This window comes from Saimiri boliviensis, chromosome 3, assembly GCF_048565385.1.
Source record: "Saimiri boliviensis isolate mSaiBol1 chromosome 3, mSaiBol1.pri, whole genome shotgun sequence".
NCBI classification, from domain to species: domain Eukaryota; kingdom Metazoa; phylum Chordata; class Mammalia; order Primates; family Cebidae; genus Saimiri; species Saimiri boliviensis.
In genome coordinates this window covers 167,000,017-167,018,824 of record NC_133451.1, presented here as the reverse complement: position 1 = coordinate 167,018,824, position 18,808 = coordinate 167,000,017, and the positions used below count along the sequence as shown (strand labels likewise).

The following is an 18,808-nucleotide window of genomic DNA, read 5'->3' as shown; positions in this document are numbered from 1 at the left end:
GAGCCATTGTGCCAAGCCAGTCTATGCACTCTTATATTAAATACTTACTGATTATGGTCTGTGGACCAAGTATTGTGCCAAATACTAGATTAGGAAAATGAGCAAAATGCACATCTCAGATGTATTTTCTATTTTCTGAATATAAAATCTGAACATTAGAGGGGACCAATCCATTTATAATGGAATCTTTTCTGCATCATTCTTGCCAAGGGATTGTCCTGATTAGCGTGGATACTTCAGGTGAAACAGAACTACCTTCTTCCTGACGGAATACATTTCAGCACTCTGTCTATAGATTTAGACACCATGTTTAAATACCAAAAGTTATAATTATAAAAATTAAGAGACTAGGCATGATGGGTGACATCTATAATTGCATCACTTTGGGAGGCTGAGTTGGGGAAACCACATGACCCCAGGAGGTTGAAGTTATAGTGAGTAATGATTGCACCACCAAACCCCAGTCTGGGTGATGGAGTGAGATGCTGTCTCTAAAATAATAATAATAAACAAAATTTTTAAAGATTAAGAAAGAACATGTGCATATAAAAATGATGTAGGTATATGGAAAGGCTATGGTGAGGACTCAACACATGGGTGATACGAAGAACACGTATCAGGAGTGTTTTGTCTGAAAATAAGCCTGACTTAAAAAAAAAATGCTAGCCTGAAAAATTGCAAACATTTGCTAACTCATTTTAAATTACAAACATTTATTTTAAAAAGTAATCAGAATAGCTATCTTCCTCACTGGGAAAAAAATAATTGATCTCATTTTTTTGCTACTTATTCTAAAGTCCTATAAGAAAACATATTTACATACGTTGTGAGTTATGTCTCTCTCCCAATAAGATAAATAAGATAAAAATAATTTTTGTTGTGGATTGCTGGCAAGATGGATGAGTAGGAACAGCTCTGGTCTGCACCTCTCAGCAAGATCAATACAGAAGGTGGACGATTTCTGCATTTCCAACTGAGGTACCCAGTTCATCTCATTAGGACTGGCTGGACAGTGGGTGTAGCCCATGAAGGGAGAGCCAAAGCAGAGTGGGGCGTTGTCTCACCTGGGAAGCACGGGGGGTTGCAAAGCTCCCTCTCCTAGCTGAGGGAAGCCGTGAGAGACTAAGCCATGAGGGACTGTGCCATATGTGACCATGCCATGAGGAACTGTGCTATCCAGCACAGATAATGTGCTTTCCTCACGGTCTTCACAACCAGCAGACCAGGAGACTCTCTGGTGCCTATACCACCAAGGCCCTGGGTTTCAAGCACAAAATTTGGTGGCCGTTTGGGCAGAAACTGAGCTAGCTGCAGGAGTTTGTTTGTTTGTTTGTTTCATACCCCAGTGGTGCCTGGAACACTGGAGAGACAGGACTGTTCATTCCCCTGGAAAGGGGGTTGAAGCCAGGGAGACAAGTGGTCTCGCTCAGCTGGTCCTATCCCCACAGAGCCCAGCAAGCTAAGAGCCACTGGTCTGAAATCCTCACTGCCAGCACAGCAGTCTGAGGGATGCTGGAGCTTCTGCGGGGAGGGGTGCCTGCCACTGCTGAGGCTTGAGTAAACGGTTTTACCCTCACAGTGTAAACAAAGCCACCATGATGATCAAACTGGGTGGAATCCACCACAGCTCAGCAAGGCTGCTGTGGCCAGACTGCCTCTCTAGATTCCTCCTCTCTGGGCAGGGCATCTCTGAAAAAAAAGGCAGCAGCTCCAGTCAGGGGCTTATAGATAAAACCCCAATCTACAAGGGACAGAGCACCTGAAGGAAGGCGTAGCTGTAGGCGCAGCTTCAGCAGACTTAAACATCCCTGCCTGATGGCTCTGAAAAGAGCAACACAGTGTTCAGGCTCTGCTAAGGGTCAGACTGCCTCCTCAAGTAGGTCCCTGATCCCTGTGTCTGTCTCCTGATTGGGAGATACCTCCCAGAAGGGGCTGACAGACACCTCACACAGGACAGCTGTGGTTGGCACCTGGCAGGTGCCCCTCTGGAATGAAACTTCCAGAGGAAGGAAAAGGCAGCTGTCTTTGCTGTTCTGCAGTCTCTGCTGGTGATACCAAGCAAACAGAGTCTGGAGTGAACATCCAGCAAACTCCAGCAGATCTGGAGCAGAGGGTCCTGACTGTTAGAAGGAAAGCTAACAAACACAAAGGAATATCATCAACATCAGCAAAAAGGAAGTCCACTCTGAGACCCCATCTGAAGGCCACCAACATCAAAAACCAAAGGTAGATAAAGCCACGAAGATGGGAAGAAATCAGCACAAAAAGGTTGAAAATTCCAAAAACCAGGGTGCCTTTTCTCTTCCAAAGGATCACCACTTCTCACTAGCAAAGAAACAAAACTGGACAGAGAATAAGTTTGAATAATTGCAGAAGTGGCTGCAGAAAGAAGGTGGGTAATAAAAAACTCCTCCAAGTTAAAGGAGTATGTTCTAACCCAATGCAAAAAACCTAAGAGCCTTGAAGAAAGGTTAGATGAATTGCTAACTAGAAAAATCAGTTTAGAGAAGAACATAAATGACCTGATGGAGCTAAAAAACATAGCATGAGAACTTCATTATTTCATGAAGCATACCCAAGTTTCATAGCCAGATTGGTCAAGCAGAAGAAAGGATATGCATGATTGAAGAGCAACATAATGACTAAAAGTGTGAAGACAGGATTAGAAAAAAAAACAATGGAAAAAAAAAAATGAAGAAAGCCTCCAAGAAATGTGGGACTATGTGAAAAGACCAAACCTACATTCCACTGGTGTACCTGAAAGAGACAAGGAGAATGGAATAGATTTGGAAAACACACTTAATCCAGGAGAACTTCCCCAACCTAGCAAGATAGGCCAACATTCAAATTCAGGAAATACAAAGAACACCACAAAGATACACCTTGAGAAGAACAACCCCAAGACACATAATCGTCAGATTCACCAAGGTTAAAATGAAGGAAAAAATGTTAAGGGCAGCCAGAGAAAAAGGTCGGGTTACCCACAAAGGGAAGCCCATCAGACTCAAAGTGGATCTCTCTGCAGAAACCATACAAGCCGGAAGAGAGTAGGGGGCAATATTTAAGATTTTTAAAGAAAACAATTTTCAGCCCAGAATTTCATATCCAGGAAAACTAAGCTTTATAAGTGAAGGAGAAATAAAATCCTTTACAGAAAAGCAAATGCTGAGAGAGTTTGTCACCACCAGGCCAGCCTTACAAGAGCTCCTGAAGGAAGCACTAAATATGGAAAGGAAAACCGGTACCGGCCACTGCAAAAACATACAAAATTAAAGACTAGCGACACTATAAGGAAACTGCATTGACCAATGTGCAAAATAATGAGCTAGCACCACAATGACAGGATCAAATTCACACATAATAATATTAACATTAATGTAAGCAGACTAAATACCCCAGTTAAAAGACACAGACTGGCAAATTCAATTAAGAGCCAAGACTGTTGGTGTGCTATATTCAGGAGATCCATCTCATGTGCAAAGACACACATAGGTTCAAAATAAAGGGATGGAAGAATACTTACCAAATAAATGCAAAGAAAAAACAACAACAACAAGAAAAAAACAGGGGTTGCAATCCTAGTCTCTAATAAAACAGACTTTAAACCGGTAAAGATCAAAAGAGACAAATAAGGGCATTACATAATGGTAAAGTGATCAATGCAACAAGAAGAGCCAACTATCCTAAATATATATTCATCCAATACAGGAGCATCCAGATTCATAAAGTAAGTTCTTAGAGAACTACAAAGAGACTTAGACTGTCACACAATAATGGTGGGAGACTTTAATACCCCACTGTCAATATTAGACAGATCAATGAGACAGAACATTAACAAGTATGTTTAGGACTTGAACTCAACTCAGGACCAATTGGGCCTAAGAGCCATCTGCAGAACTCTCCACCACAAATCAACAGAATATACATTCTTCTTGGCACCACATCACACTTATTCTAAAATTGACCACATAATCGGAAGAAAAACATTCCTCAGCAAATGCAAAAGGATGGAAATCGTAACAAACAGTCTCTCATACCACAGTGCAATCAAATTAGAACTCAGAATTTAAAAACTCACTAAAAACTGTACGACAACATAGAAGCTGAACAACCTACTTCTGAATGACTCTGGATAAATGATGAAACGGAGGCAGAAATAAAGAAGTTATTTGAAACCAATGAGAACAAAGACAGAATGTACCATAATCTCTGAGACACACTTAAAGGAGCGTCTACAAGGAAATTCATAGCACTAAATGCCCACAAGAAAGAGCAGAAAGATCTAAGATTGACACCCTAACAGCACAATTAAAAGAACTAGAGAAGCAAGAGTAAAACATTCAAAAGCTAGCATAAGACAAGAAATAATTAAGAGCAAAGCAGAACTGAAGGAGACAGAGACACAAAAAACTCATCAAAAAATCAGTGAATCCAGGAGTTGGTTTTTTTTGAAAAGGTCAACAAAATAGATAGACCACTAGCCAGACTGATAAAGAAGAAAGGAGAGAAGAATCACATATATGAAATAAAAAATGATAAAAGGGATATCACCACTGATTCCACAGAAATACAAACTACCATCAGAGAATACTATGAACACCTCTATGCAAATAGACTAGAAAAACTAAAAGAAATGGATAAATTCCTGGACACATACACCCTCCCAAGTAAAAACCAGGAAGAAGTTGAATCCCTGAATAGATCAATAACAAGTTCTGAAATTGAGGTAGTAATTAATAGTCTACCCACCAAAAAAGCCCAACACCAGAAGGATTCACAGCCAAATTCTACCAGAGGTACAAAGAGGAGCAGGTATTTTCCTCCTGAATTTATTTCAAAAAATAGAAAAAGAGGGAATCCTCCCTAACTCATTTTATGAGGTCAGCATCATCCTGATACCAAAACCCGGCAGAGCCACAACTAAAAAAGAACATTTCGGGCCAATATCCCTGATGAACATTGATGCAAAAATCCTCAATAAAATACTGGCAAACTGAATCCAGCAACACATCAAAAAGCTTATCCACCACAATCAAGTCAGCTTCATCCTTGGGATGCAAGTGTGGTTCAACATATGCAAACCAATAAACGCATCCATTACATCAACAGAACCAGTTACAAAAACCACGTGATTATCTCAATAGATGTAGGTAAGGCTTTTGACAAAATTCAACACCCCTTCATGCTAAAAACTCTCAATTAAACTAGGCATGGATGGAATGTATCTCAAAATTATAAAAGCTATTTATGACAAACCCACAGCCAATATCCTACTGAATGAGTAAAACCTGGAAGCAGTCCCTTTGCAAACTGGCAGGAGACAAGAATGCCCTCTCCCACCACTCCTATTCAACATAGTATTGGAAATTCTGGCCAGGGCAATCAGGCAAGAGAAAGAAATAAAGTGTATTCAAATAGGAAAAGAGGAAGCCAAATTGTCTCTGTTTGCAGATGTCATGACTGTGTATTTAGAAAACCCCATTGTTTCAGATCAAAATCTCCTTAAGCTGATAAGCAACTTCAGCAAAGTCTCAGGATACAAAATCAATGTGCAAAACCCACAAACATTTCTATACACCAATAATAGACAAACAGAGAGCCAAATCTTGAGTGAATACCCATTAACAATTGCTACAAAGAGAATTAAATACCTAGGAATACCACTTATAAGGGACATGAAGGACTTCTTCAAGGAAAATTACAAACCACTGCTCAAGGAAATAAGAGGACACATACAAATGGAAAAATATTCCATGCTCATGGATAGGAAGAATCCATTGTGAAAATGGCCATATTGCCCAAAGTAATTTAGAGATTCAATGCTACCCCATCAAGCTACCATTGAGTTTCTTCACAGAATTAGAAAAACTACTTTAAATTTCATATGGAACCAAAACACAGCCTGCATAGCCAAGAGAATCCTAAGAAAAAAATGACAAAGCTGGAGTCATCACGTTACCTGATTTCAAACTATGCTACACGGCTACAGTAACCAAAACAGCATGGTACTAGTACCAAATCAGATGTATATATGAATGGACAGAACAGAGGCCTCAGAAATAACACCACACATCTACAACCATCTGATCTTTGACAAACCTGACCAAAACAAGCAATGGGGAAATGATTCCCTATTTAATAAATGGTGTTGAGAAAACTGGCTAGTCATATCCAGAAAACTGAAACTGGACTTCCTCCTGACACCTTATACAAAAAATTAACTCAAGATAGATTAAACACTTAAATGTAAGACCTAAAACCATAAAAACTCTAGAAGAAAACCTAGGTGATACCATTCAGGACATAGGCATGGGCAGAGACTTCATGACTAAAACACCAAAAGCAATGGCAACAAAAGCCAAAACAGACAAATGGGATATAATTAAACTAAAGAGCTTCTGTACAGCAAAAGAGACTATCATCAGAGTGAACAAGCAACCAGCCAAACGGGAGAAAATTCTTGCAGTCTATCCATCTGACAAAACGCTAATATCCAGAATCTACAAAGAACATAAACAAATTTACAAGATAAAAACGAACAACCCCATCAAAAACTGGGCAAAGGATATGAACAGACACTTTTCAAAAGAAGACATTTATGCAGCCAACAAACATATGAAAGAAAGCTCATCATCACTGGTCATTAGAGAAATGCAAATCAAAACCACAATGAGATACTATCTGACATCAGTTATTACAGTGATCATAAAAATGTCAGGAAAAAAACAGATGCTGGATAGGATGTGGAGAAATAGGAATGCTTTTACACTGTTGGTAGGAGTGTAAATTAGTTCAACCATTGTGGAAGACAGCGTGGCGATTATCAAGAATCTAGAACCAGAAATGCCATTTGACTCAGTAATCGCATTACTGGGTAGATACCCAAAGAGTTATAAATCATTCTACTATAGAGACACATGCACATGTATGTTTATTGAGGCACTATTTACAATAGCAAAGACTTGGAACCAACCCCAATGCCCATCAATGATAGGCTGGATAAAGAAAATGTGGCACATATACACCATGGAATACTATGCAGCCATAAAATGGATGAATTCATGTCCTTTGCAGGGACATGGATGAACTGGAAACCATTCTCAGCAAACTAACACAAGAACAGAAAACAACATCACATGTTCTCACTCATAAGTGGGAGTTGAACAATAAGAACACATGAACACAGGAAGGGGAACATCACACACTGGGGTCTGTCAGGGGTGGGGGTGCTAGGTGAGGGGCAGCATTAGGAGAAATAACTAATGTAGATGATAGGTTGATGGATGCAGCAAACCACCATGGCACGTATATATCTATGTAACAAACCTGCACGTTCTGCACATGTACCCCAGAATTTTAAGTATAACAAAAGAGTTTTTGTTAGATTTCATCTAGAAGGTGGACATTGGAAAGATGTGAACATTCTTCAGCAAGAGTGTACAGTGTCCATTTTGCTAGTACTGTTCCCATGTCTATTCAAAAATATTTTCAATCAAACTAGAAATAAGAAGGCTTATTTGAGAAAGAAGGCTTATTGATACATTAGATTCCAAAATCCAGCTTGGGTTGAGATGTCCCAAGGAGACATCCATATCTTGTCACAAAGCTAAATAGATCAATAACATAATGAACACATTTGCTAAACAACTCTTATAAACAGGTTATTGATGGTATCTCTCAAGCCCAATATTTTGCTTCTTTAACATTGTCATGTGTTTACACATTTCTTAATGCACAGGATTATGCTGTTCTTCTTCTTACATTAAAAGGAATACCTATTCAAAACTTCTTCAAATTTACTTGCTGAAGTCATGCAAGTCTGGAAAAAGACAAAGGTGGAGTGATATTTCCAAAAGTAAGCATAATACCTTTGGCTTTAAGTGTCCTTTCAGTAGAAACCTTGAGACCTCAAGTTCCCTTTCTTCTCTTTGCAGGTTTCTAGGAAGGCTTATATTCTTTTAATCAATATTTATAATTTCCACACAGATGCCACTTTTCCCTTCAAGTCTTTGTAGCTTCCTCCACGAAGCCCTCCAGTGTTGTTGTTTGCTCCCCTGCCCACCCTGGTGACCCAAACTGGAGCTGCCAAGACTGTTGTGTTCATTGAGGCAAAGAGAATCCTCCTCTACCTACTTCCTATGTCTTACAAAAGACAATCTGCATCTTTCAATTTTCTGTAACTCCCTCTTTTGTGGAATTCTCTCAGTGATAGAACAGATGATGTCTGAGTAAATAGAAAGCATCCTACTCAAAGTGTGTCTGATTTACCAACAAGAATGGAGCCTCAGTTTATATACCTATTGCACCACTTCTGTCTTTCCCAACAGGTGGGTGGCTTTCAAAAGTTAGGGAAAGCTTTTCTCTCCCTTAATTTTTATGAGTTTTAATTATTCTGTCTTAGGGTCCAATTTTAGTTTACAGACCAGTGTCTCTGTTTTCCTGGGTTGCCTGGTAGTGTGCTTTATTAGAAAGCAGAGTTCAAGCTGGTCACATGCACAAGTGCTCCGTATCTGGATGTATACCTGATATTCATGTACACTGGAATCCTTTAAAAATCCCTGTAATGAATGGAAGGAGAAATATGTCATAAATTAACTATGGAATCAAATTAACTCTATGCTGATATGTTGGGAAATATAATCTGGCCTATTTATCCACTAATCTGTTTAATTTGAAGGGTTTATAATATTTTCAGAATCAGAAGACTAAACATTAATATCCAAACTTTACAGACAATAGAAAGTTACATGGCTCATTTAAATGACTTCACCCATATTGCCAGTAATGAGCTTCAAATGCCATAAGGTGCAGCAGCTGAACTGGCAGGCTCCTCACTGCCTGAGAACTTGCACGCAGGGCTTTTCAGCCAGCTATCCAAAGGTTTCTCAATGAAAGCTAAACAGATTTTCACACAACAATGAAACTTTTTTTTCTAGCAGAAAAAATAGAACAAAACATTCAACAGCTACAACATTTGAAATTAGATAATGAGATTCCAAGAGAGTCAGTAATTGTATGAGAAAACAATTAAAGAAAATTTTGAGGCTCAAGTTCATCCTACTAGCGTTGTGATGATGAAGATGAAGATGATGATGATGATAATGATGATAGTGTTGTGTTGGTTTAGCACTTTACATATACAGAGTGCACTTTTACTTACTTTGTATGATTATCACAACCCATTGTACAGATGAGAAAACAAGATTTTGATAAAAAATAACTAACAGCTTTCAAAAAAGGGAAATAAGAAAAGGAAAACTAGATTTTTTTTTTTCAACAGTGTGGTTACGGAAAACGTGTCAATTTACGGTAGTTTGCAAGAAGTTTTTCCTTCATAATCTTTTGAAGTGTTGTAAGTACATACCAATCTCATAACCAACTAAAGCAATTTCTGGAGGCTTTTTACCTTGGGAAGAGTGTCCAGGTCTAGAATTTGTCTCCACCCACTGAGAGTTCCTCCCTTAAGTCATTAAAAGCCCGTTTGTAGTTCTGGGTCTAAGTTAAAGTCAGAAGCAATAAAATCCAAAGACAGGATGGGACTTTTAGATAAATTCAGTTCTGGCAAGTCTGCTTAAAATTTGGCACTTTTCCCTTTCACTCCCAGGTTTCAGCCTTGTTTCCAAGCATTATTGGAACTGTATTTGTTTATCCAAGAAATACATTTCAAGCACCCAATAGGGTGCTTTCTTCTGTGTTTGAAGATATATAACTTCAGGTTCATACATTATTTTCACACAGTACTTGGGCTATAACCTGGCTATATATAACTTTCATTTAACATTCATTTTGGAATCTTAATGTCATTCTCACTTAGGCAATTATTTATCCTTTGCCTGCAAGACTTTAAATGACCTTCGATCACTAACTTTCTACTTCTTCAACTCTCCCAGAATATAAAAGCCTACTTTTATGCTCATGGACTTCCTCATATTCATCGATAGCAATTTTCTGTTTCCTCAAAGCATGAGTCAGTTTGTTCATTTCTCTTATGGTAATTCCTCTTCCTTACATATTCTTGGCAATAGTAGTTGATCAGAAAGGGAACTTGACATACGTCTTAGGCTTGTTCATTAAATCATATCTCTTTCATTCAGTCACACCCTTCACATCCCACAAAGTCATAAAGAAACTAATTGCCTGCTCCTGGAAAGGGAATCTACCTTATTGTTCTTACGCTAACTTCATTCAGTGTGAAAACAAGAGAAGCCTTCTACAGTCCCTATGATTGGCTCACTCTTGTCTTAACTAAATAGAAATTTTCTTATATTTTTTTCCTTTCTATCAATATCACAGCAAAAATGTGAAGGTCTTTGTTTTGTTCTGAATATAAGATTTCTTTCTGCAGAGTGCTATTGTGTAAATAGCAGCTCAGCAGAGATTCCACCTAGAATCTAAGCCACGTTTACTAAAAGAATCAGTTATTTGAAATACCTGCAGAGGACAATTGAGGAGGTTATGCCAGTGGTCTATTGGGATGAAGATGGGAGACTCCTGGGGGCTGTTCTGGGAGAATTTACCCTGGTTAAGAATCAAGTCACAGTGGCTTGATCCAAGTGTGGTGCTTCAAGCTCAAAGAGGAGTTAGTCTGATGACCGCATTGTTCCTGACACCAGCCAGAGCTCTGGCCTAGTTTTCAAATAACTCTGATGTGAGGGGGGGGAAATTAATTCTAGGAAGTACAGGGCAATTGTTTTCATTAGACAGATTTCAGTTTAGGTCCAGAATCTAAATCTCATTAGCTGTACGATCATGAGAAAATTGTTTAACCTCATTGAACTCCAGTTTCCCCATCTGTAGAGGGTTAAAGATGAAATGGGCTAATCAATGGAAGTACTGTGCAAAATGCTGGCCGAGAGTAGGCACTCAATAGACAGCAGCTAAAACTCAAACAATGACAAACTGAAAGGACTGTGACCCTCTGGCAAACACTGGACATGCAAGCTAAAGTTGGAAAAGAAGTCTCTCCACCTCAGTTGCAAGAGCAATAGTGTTTGGTTGCATTTGAGTTCTTGAAGACATATTCCACACTGAGCACACTTGACACAGTGAGTGGTAACCAATGGTGCTCCTGAGAGTGGTATAGCAAACTTTGAGAAGCAAGGACAGTTTGAGCATCTGAAAACTTTTGGCAGTCAATAACTTCACGACACCAAGAAGGGCAGGACCAAATGGTAGCTTCCATACAAGAACTGAGAGATTAAACTTATGAGTATACATTTGATATTCCCCTGCAGACTCAGAATTATTTGTAGAGGAATTATAAGGTAAATTGATTGTGTGTTCCGTGTTAGCAGGTCTCATGAAACCAAACAAGTTGTTTACTACTGGTGATTTCTAGAAAATTCTATGTTGTGATACTTTAGACCTTCATGGAACACTTTACACCCCATCCTCAAAAAAGCCATGAATCTCTCATAATCTATATGAAAGAAAACACATCAATATGTAAGTGATTACAAAAGCAAAATGATAAAGTCTATAAATGACATAGAAAGAAAATAAAGATGTAGGGCAAAGCAAGGAGGGGACTGAGTAACACTATGTGGGACTAGAGAGGATGAAAAGGTTTCAAAACAAGAAAGTTCGAACTGGTACAAAAAGGCAGCTCATCAAATGGGCAAGGAAGCAAGGATTTCCAGAAAGAGTAAACAGCATGTGAAATGATAGCACAGGAAACTTCATGGTTTGTCAAAGGCTTACAGGAAGCTGGTACACCGGGCGCACTTTGGAAAGTAGCAGAATATATAGAAGACACTGAAACACTATAAGAAAAATATGCACAAGCTTGGCTTTCTATCCTGATACAAGTTTGTGAATTTAGGCAACGTTTTAAAATTTCTATGAGTTTTAATTTTCTCATTTGGAAAATGTGGGTAAAGACAGTCATATTTAAGTGTTGTTGCAGACATCAAACAAAATAAAACATTTAACCCAATACGTGTTTACCCCAAGTATTATATCCTTCTTCTAATGTTTGGTTCTAAATGTGACAGAAGCTGTATTTTGAAGGACTGTGTAGATGATGCAAAGACATTTGAATTCAATGATGTAGAATTGAATTCTACATCATTGTAGAGATCTATTGTAAAGAGATTGTAAAGAGATCTATTTTTAAGTTTTAAGCACTTTTAGGTCTTAAGTACATTAGTAAGATCTATGTTGTTAGAATGAAGAAAAACGAAAAAAGTCCAGAGATGTAATAAAAGCAGATTAAAGGAGACCCTTAGGGAAGGTCCAGAGTGAAGGAAAGATGGCAGTACTCTGTGAATGGTGCCACCTGAGTCGTGCAGCATGGTGGCCCTGAGGGATTCCCGCAAATTTGGATGACTGGGCACCTAGTGATTCATTCGCCAGTATAGAAAGTGTGTGTGTGGTGGTGGCGGGGAGAGATAACAAGCAGATACAGCAGGAAATATATTGAATTCACTCAGGAAGTACTAAGAGGAAAGAGAGTACAGGTAAAAAAAACACTCCATGTTTAGGAAGTACATGTGTCTGGAGTCATCGTCATATATTTTGTAGTTTAATGAGCCTGGGACAGATTCCTGAGAAACACTAATATAGCACAAGCAGGTGATATAAGGGAAGCCAGTGAAGGTGAGTAAGAAGGAGAAACCAGAGGGATAAAAAAGTGGGGAGGGATGGTAAGGATGTCCAGGGATTCATACTATAGATGTCAATGGAGTAAGACATTTTAAGAAAATTGAATAACTAAATAGCATCAGATGCAAAAGAGAAGACAAGAGAAAGGTAAAATGCAAAACGACCATTGGATTTATCCAGATAGAGGTTATTAATGGTGTGATAGGAGTGGGAAGGTTTTGGATGCTGTGATCAATGAGCTTGGCTATGCTGTGTAAGAGTGAATTCAAACATTACCCATAAAAGAAGATAGGGTTTCATACATGTTTGAAGTGAAGGAGAATTGTACATATTTTAAGTTGGTGAGAGGCGATGGAGATATTGAAGATATAGGAACCTCCACACTATTAAATGATTGGTCTTATCATACAGTGGTGGTTTTCAAGCTCAACTCGGTCCTCACTAGTACTGTGCAATTTATTTTAGTTTCACTTATCTTTTCTGTCTCCCTGCCTTCCAACAGTCATTTCATATCTTCCCCAATTTCCTTAAGCCTTGGGTCTCACCCCCTACCCTCTCAGTCTCTGTAGATGTCTTTACCTCACACTTCATGAAGAAAATAGAAAACATCAGCTAAGAATCTGCTGACCTTTGCCTGGAAGTGTGAAGTGTAGGAGAATGAACACATTTCCTCAATGAAGTCATAGGAGAATCAGTAGCTTAAAGAGAGAGACACACAAGTTTCAGTGAAGTCCCAGAAGGAGGCAGAACCTGTATCTAAAAGGATGGTAATAAGGATGTAGAATAGGTTATCACGGAAGGAAGGACCAAGAAGACAAATGAACAGAATTGTAAGGAAGATCAGTCATGATCAAATGGGTCTTAGAGGATGGTAATGAGAGGATATGAGGATGAGGGTATGAGAAGAAATTAAAATTAAGACCATTAAATTTATTTCTGGGGTTAGACAAGAATGTAGCTAGAAAAAGCACACATTTCCATGAAGGAATACATTTCTAGTTGGGAGTCAGAGGTGTATATGTGAGAGCTTGGAGTTGGGATGAGAACAGAATGAGAAAATGAAAGAAAGAGGCCTTCTTTGGTCTCTTAACCATTAGTACACATTCATCTGTAACTCTGAAATAAAGAAAACCTGTTCATGAAGAAGTAAGTTTTTAAACAGGAAAAAGTGCCTAAATACAGAAAGAACACAACACCATTCATGACATGAATGAAAGAAAGAGGTGTAGGAGTATCCACAGCATATTAAGTGAAAAGAGGTAAGTATACATGTGTATGGGTAAAACACAGAGATATTCCAAATGCTGAAAGATGCTCTCTATACGTGGTGAGCCTACTGGTAGTTTCAAAGCCAGATCCATGTTAGTGCGGCTTGAGGCCTATACAATTCTGGGATTTCCTTTAAAAGAAAAAAGAAACAAATTTATGGATGCAAATTAGTTATAAAAGTAAATGTTTACAGAAGCCAAGCTCCATTATCTATACAGTGAATCTGTCTCTGGACGATTTTTATTGTTTTCTGTGTTTATCCATATACATTTTCTACACTGAGAATGAACTTCTTTAGAAAGAAGAACTAATGTTATTTTTAAGCAGAAGTATAAATTACTTTTTAAAATGCCAACCATGTTCTCAAACATACTAATTTTATATATATATATATATATATATATATATATATATATGTATGTGTGTGTATATATATATATTAGTAAGAATCATGAAAGATAGTGTTTAATTGAGAGGACTACAGAGTTTAAGAGTGCATGTTGTCATAGGATGCATGTCTAGAAAGTCATCTGTAAAATTCCTAGCTTGAGCTTACCCTTGATTTGCTTATATAAAGCACCATAGACAAATATCCTGAAACAAGTGGAAGTTCAAAGTCAAATAACTCCTTTAATCAGTGAAACCTTGTTTTATCTTACAAAAATACAAAATAAAACAAAAACAACTACAAAAAATCATCGACATGGTTTATGCTGATTTTGGTAACCCAATTTGAATGGGTTTACTCAAAACGGATTATTTCTTCCCAGAAAAGAGTTGCCCCTGCCATAAACATTCTTTCTAGTAGCATGAGCTCCTCACCTTGTAGTCACAGCTGCCTGGACACTTTAAACTGGAAAGTGCCAGCAAATTCTTCTGCTGAAGACTTTCTTTAGTAACAGGAAGTGACTGTGTGAGAGAAGTTTTACACTGCTTCACTTTATCCTCTCAGCTGACAAGGAAGTACACGACTGACTGTAAATGACTTGGGGAGTGTCCCTGCAAATTCTTCTTGGTGAATAAGCTGTTGAAGGATAACTGAGATAAGGAGAAAAAAGGTGCTTTCTTACCTTTGGAGAACATAGATTTCTGTGAGTGGGCATGGCCTCTGGGGTGACCCCTTTTGCATGAGGAGAAGCATTTCTCTCAATCAGATCCTGGATTTTTTTGTCCAGCTCTATGCTTTCACATCTGCCCAGAAAGACATGGGAAAGACATTGGAAAGTCACTTTATACAAAGGTAATTAAAAATTATTCAGGCGTAGAGCGAGTTTATACATGGAGGTGTTATTTGTGTATGATACTTCTCTATGATCTCCCAAACTCCAATCTCAGTGTGTTTTCGTTAGTCCATGCCATGAGAGCACTCTGAAAGAGCATTCGAGTTTAATTTTCACTTACAAAGCAAGATAGGGAAAAGTTTAGGAATTTTCACAGTCTGAGAACAATGGCAAGAATTGAATTGAACACTCAGGGAGCCAGGTTCTTTCGTGCCTTTTCTTGTTCAGTGTGTACAGCAAACTATTAAAGTAGTTACTATCCCCTGCATTTGACAGGCAAGCAAACTTGTGTTTAGGAAGTTAACTAACTTACTAACTTAAGTCAAGTCAAACTGTGAAGCATTGAAAGGGCCAAGATCAAACTCAGATCTGTAGAATTCTATAGACTGTCTCAACCGTTTTTGTTGTTTGTCTTCAATTAACCTGAAAACAAATCCCTAAGAAGCTACTTGCCACCAAATGGAAATAATACATTACAGCTGAAGAGTTTCTGGAAGCCCCCTTAAGGAGAATCTAGTCCAGCTGCTTCCCAGAGGGAGTTGCTCACAGTCACATGACCATTAGCTGATAACACCGAGATTTAAACCAGAGCTTCCTACTGAAATCAAATTTTTATTTTTCCTTTATAGCAGGGGTCCCCAACCCCCATTACCAGTCTGGGGTTTGTTAGGAACTGGGCCACACAGCCGGAGGTGAGAGGCAGGCAAGTGAGCCAAGTTTCGTTTGTATTTACAGCCCCTCCCCATCGCTCACATTACCGCCTGAGCTCTACCTCCTGTCAAATTAGTGGTGGCTTTAGTTTCTCACAGGAGCACAAACCCTGTTGTGAACTGCACATGCGAGGGGTCTAGGTTGTGTGACCTTATTGTGAACTGTGCCTGTGAGGGATCTAAGCTGCATGCTCCTTATGAGAATCTAATGTCTGATGACCTGTCACTGTCTCCCATCACCCCCAGAAGGGACCCTATAGCTGCAGGAAAACATGCTCAGGGCTCCCACTGATTCTACATTATGGTGAGTTGTATAATTATTTCATTACATATTACAATGTAATAAAACCAATATGGTGCACAATAAATGTAATGTGCTTGGAACTATCCTACCCCCGCCCCAGACTGTAGAAAAACTATCTTTCCTGAAACCAGTGCCTGGTGCCAAAAAGACTGGGGACTACTGCTTTATACCACGTTGGTATGATGGAGAAATTTTCTCATTAAAAACACAACTCACAAGAAAAAAATGCATTAATCGTGTGATTTTTTTTCTTACATTGTATATATATATATATATATATATATATATATATATATATATATATATATGGCCTGCTTCATCGTATCTCACCCCATCTGAAAATAACCCCTTGGAGGAGTTCTTGCAAGAGTACTTCTCGATGTTGTCTCCAAATAAATAAGTAGATGAATGGCCTAATCAAATGCCTTGTATGGCAGAGGTTGCTAGGGTTGTCTGCTCAATCCACCACTTTCGTTGAGGGTGGCTTGCAAGAGGAGGTTCTGACAGCCATGTTTCTATTGATATGACTTGAACTTACCTTTTATAACTGATTGGGCCAAGAGTAAACAACTGATCCCAGTTTGACCAGTGGGATTCTATTCTGTGTGAGGAGGCAGCTTAGAATGAAGCATATGGGTAGAGAAATGCGGAGTTGAGAGACAGAGAGAGCCCTGACAATTTTCCAGTTCAGAATTAGCCCCTTCTAAGGCCTGACTACCTTCCAACCTTTGGATTCTGTGAACCCACTTCATGTCATTATAATGAATTCTCTCTCATTATTTTTTAAAGCTAGCTTTGCTTGGTTTCTGTTATCTATAATCAAAAATCCCTATATATGTACCTTGACTTTCTTTTTTTTTTTATTGTTCTAAGTGCTTTATCCGTGTTCACTCTTTCAATTTTCACAACAACCTCATGACACAGGATTTATTCTTGTTCTCCTTTTACAGCTGAGGAAACTGAAGCACAGATTAGTTAAAAGGTTAAGATGATAATTGAGAGTGTGCTTAAAGACAAGACTGCCTCTTCTTAAAGTCTGAAGGGCACTCAGCAGGTGCAAAATTCAGCTCTGATCCCCCCACCACCTTCTCCTTTCCCTTGGGTTCCTCCTACATGGGTAGATCCTTGCTGCACAGCCTCTAAGGCTTTGATCTAAGCATAGGGCTAACCTTTGGTTCCTGGTGCCTGTTGTCATAGTTGAGATTTTTTTTAAAAGACACTACATATAGAGGAAGAACAGGACACACTTCCTCTGCACTGAGCTCTACACCTTGAGAGGTACTGCTTTAGCAACAAGGTTCTGGGGCAACTTCATAGACACCTCCTGCTTCCCAGCACCAGCCTGCCCTCCATGGGTGGCGCCATCTTCCTAAGTCTTCCCTTTTTTTTAAATTGCATTTTAGGTTTTGGGGTACATGTGAAGAACATGCAAGATTTTTGCATAGGTTCACACGTGGCAGTGTGAATTGCTGCCTTCCTCCCCATCACCTATAACTGACTTTCATATTTTTATTTTATTTTTTATTTTATCTTATATTTTTTTGAGATGGAGTTTGGCTCTTGTTGCCCAGGCTGAAGTGCAATGGCACAATCTTGGCTCACTGCAACCTTTGTCCCTGCCCCCGCCCCCCAACCATGCCTGGCTAATTTTTTGTATTTTTAGTAGAGATGGGTTTTGCCATGTTGGCCAGGCTGGTCTCGAACTCCAGACTTCAGGTGATCCTCCCACCTTGGCCTCTCAAATTGCTGGGATTACAGGTGTGAGCCACCATGCCCAGCTGACTTTCACATTTATATTATTTCTTTCAGGCTGTGAAATGTCTGTACATCATGTGCCATTTATGATCCCATTGTAAAATATGGACTACTGGGTCTATGGTAAATCCTTCACAGTGCAAAAGGTCGCATATGCGTAACATTGAGTTTGGACCTATCTTCAAGGTTTCCCAGAAACCTGTGAGGAGGAAAGTCACACAATTTGTTTAGTAACTGCCTTAAATCCTTCAGGTTAATTAGATCCCCAAGTAGCAACAGAATTGGACTCATCTAAATGTTAAGCTGCTGAAGCAGCTTTTGGATCTATTCGGAACCAGACTTGCCTGCCAAGATGTCACAGGACTTTCTGGTACCACATCCCTTTGTGACAAACAAGTTACTGAGCCACTTCAATCCCAGACAGGGTCATTTGGAGATAAAACCCGTTATGATCTCCAAGTCCTCAGATGATCTCGTTTTCTTTCTTTGTAATCTGACCTTCTACTGTCTTCCTTTCTGCTCTTTTTCTTCCAGATACGTTTGCCTCATCAAACCTTATGGAACATGCCAAGCAGTTCCCACACTCCAGGCCTTGGCATCTGCTCTTCCTCCACAAAACTTACTCTCCTGTTTCATTCAGTGCTGGCTCAAGTATCATTTCATCACGAAAGCCTCTGTAGACTACCCCATCTGAATTAGCTTTCTCAGCCCCATCACTATTCTCCCTTAATTCTGTTTTATTTTCTTCTTTGAATTTTTTTTTATTGTTTTCATTTCTTATTTGTTTGCTGTTTTCCTCCCTTGCCCCATATGTGTCCCAGGAAAGAAGAAAGGCCTTCATCTGTCTTTATTCACTGCTCTGTCTCAGCACATAGTAGGACGTCAAT

At 39.0% G+C, this 18,808-nt stretch overlaps 1 protein-coding gene across 2 annotated transcripts in view; it reads right to left on the bottom strand.

Annotated features, from left to right (window-relative positions):
- Positions 1-18,808, bottom strand: part of TNIP3 (TNFAIP3 interacting protein 3) — a 109,941-nt gene that overhangs the window by 44,843 nt on the left and 46,290 nt on the right. For both annotated transcript variants that reach the window (XM_010346716.2, XM_010346714.2), the window contains exon 3: positions 14,943-15,063. In XM_010346716.2, coding sequence (XP_010345018.1) covers positions 14,943-15,063 — 121 coding nt within the window. The remainder of the gene's footprint in view (positions 1-14,942; positions 15,064-18,808) is intronic.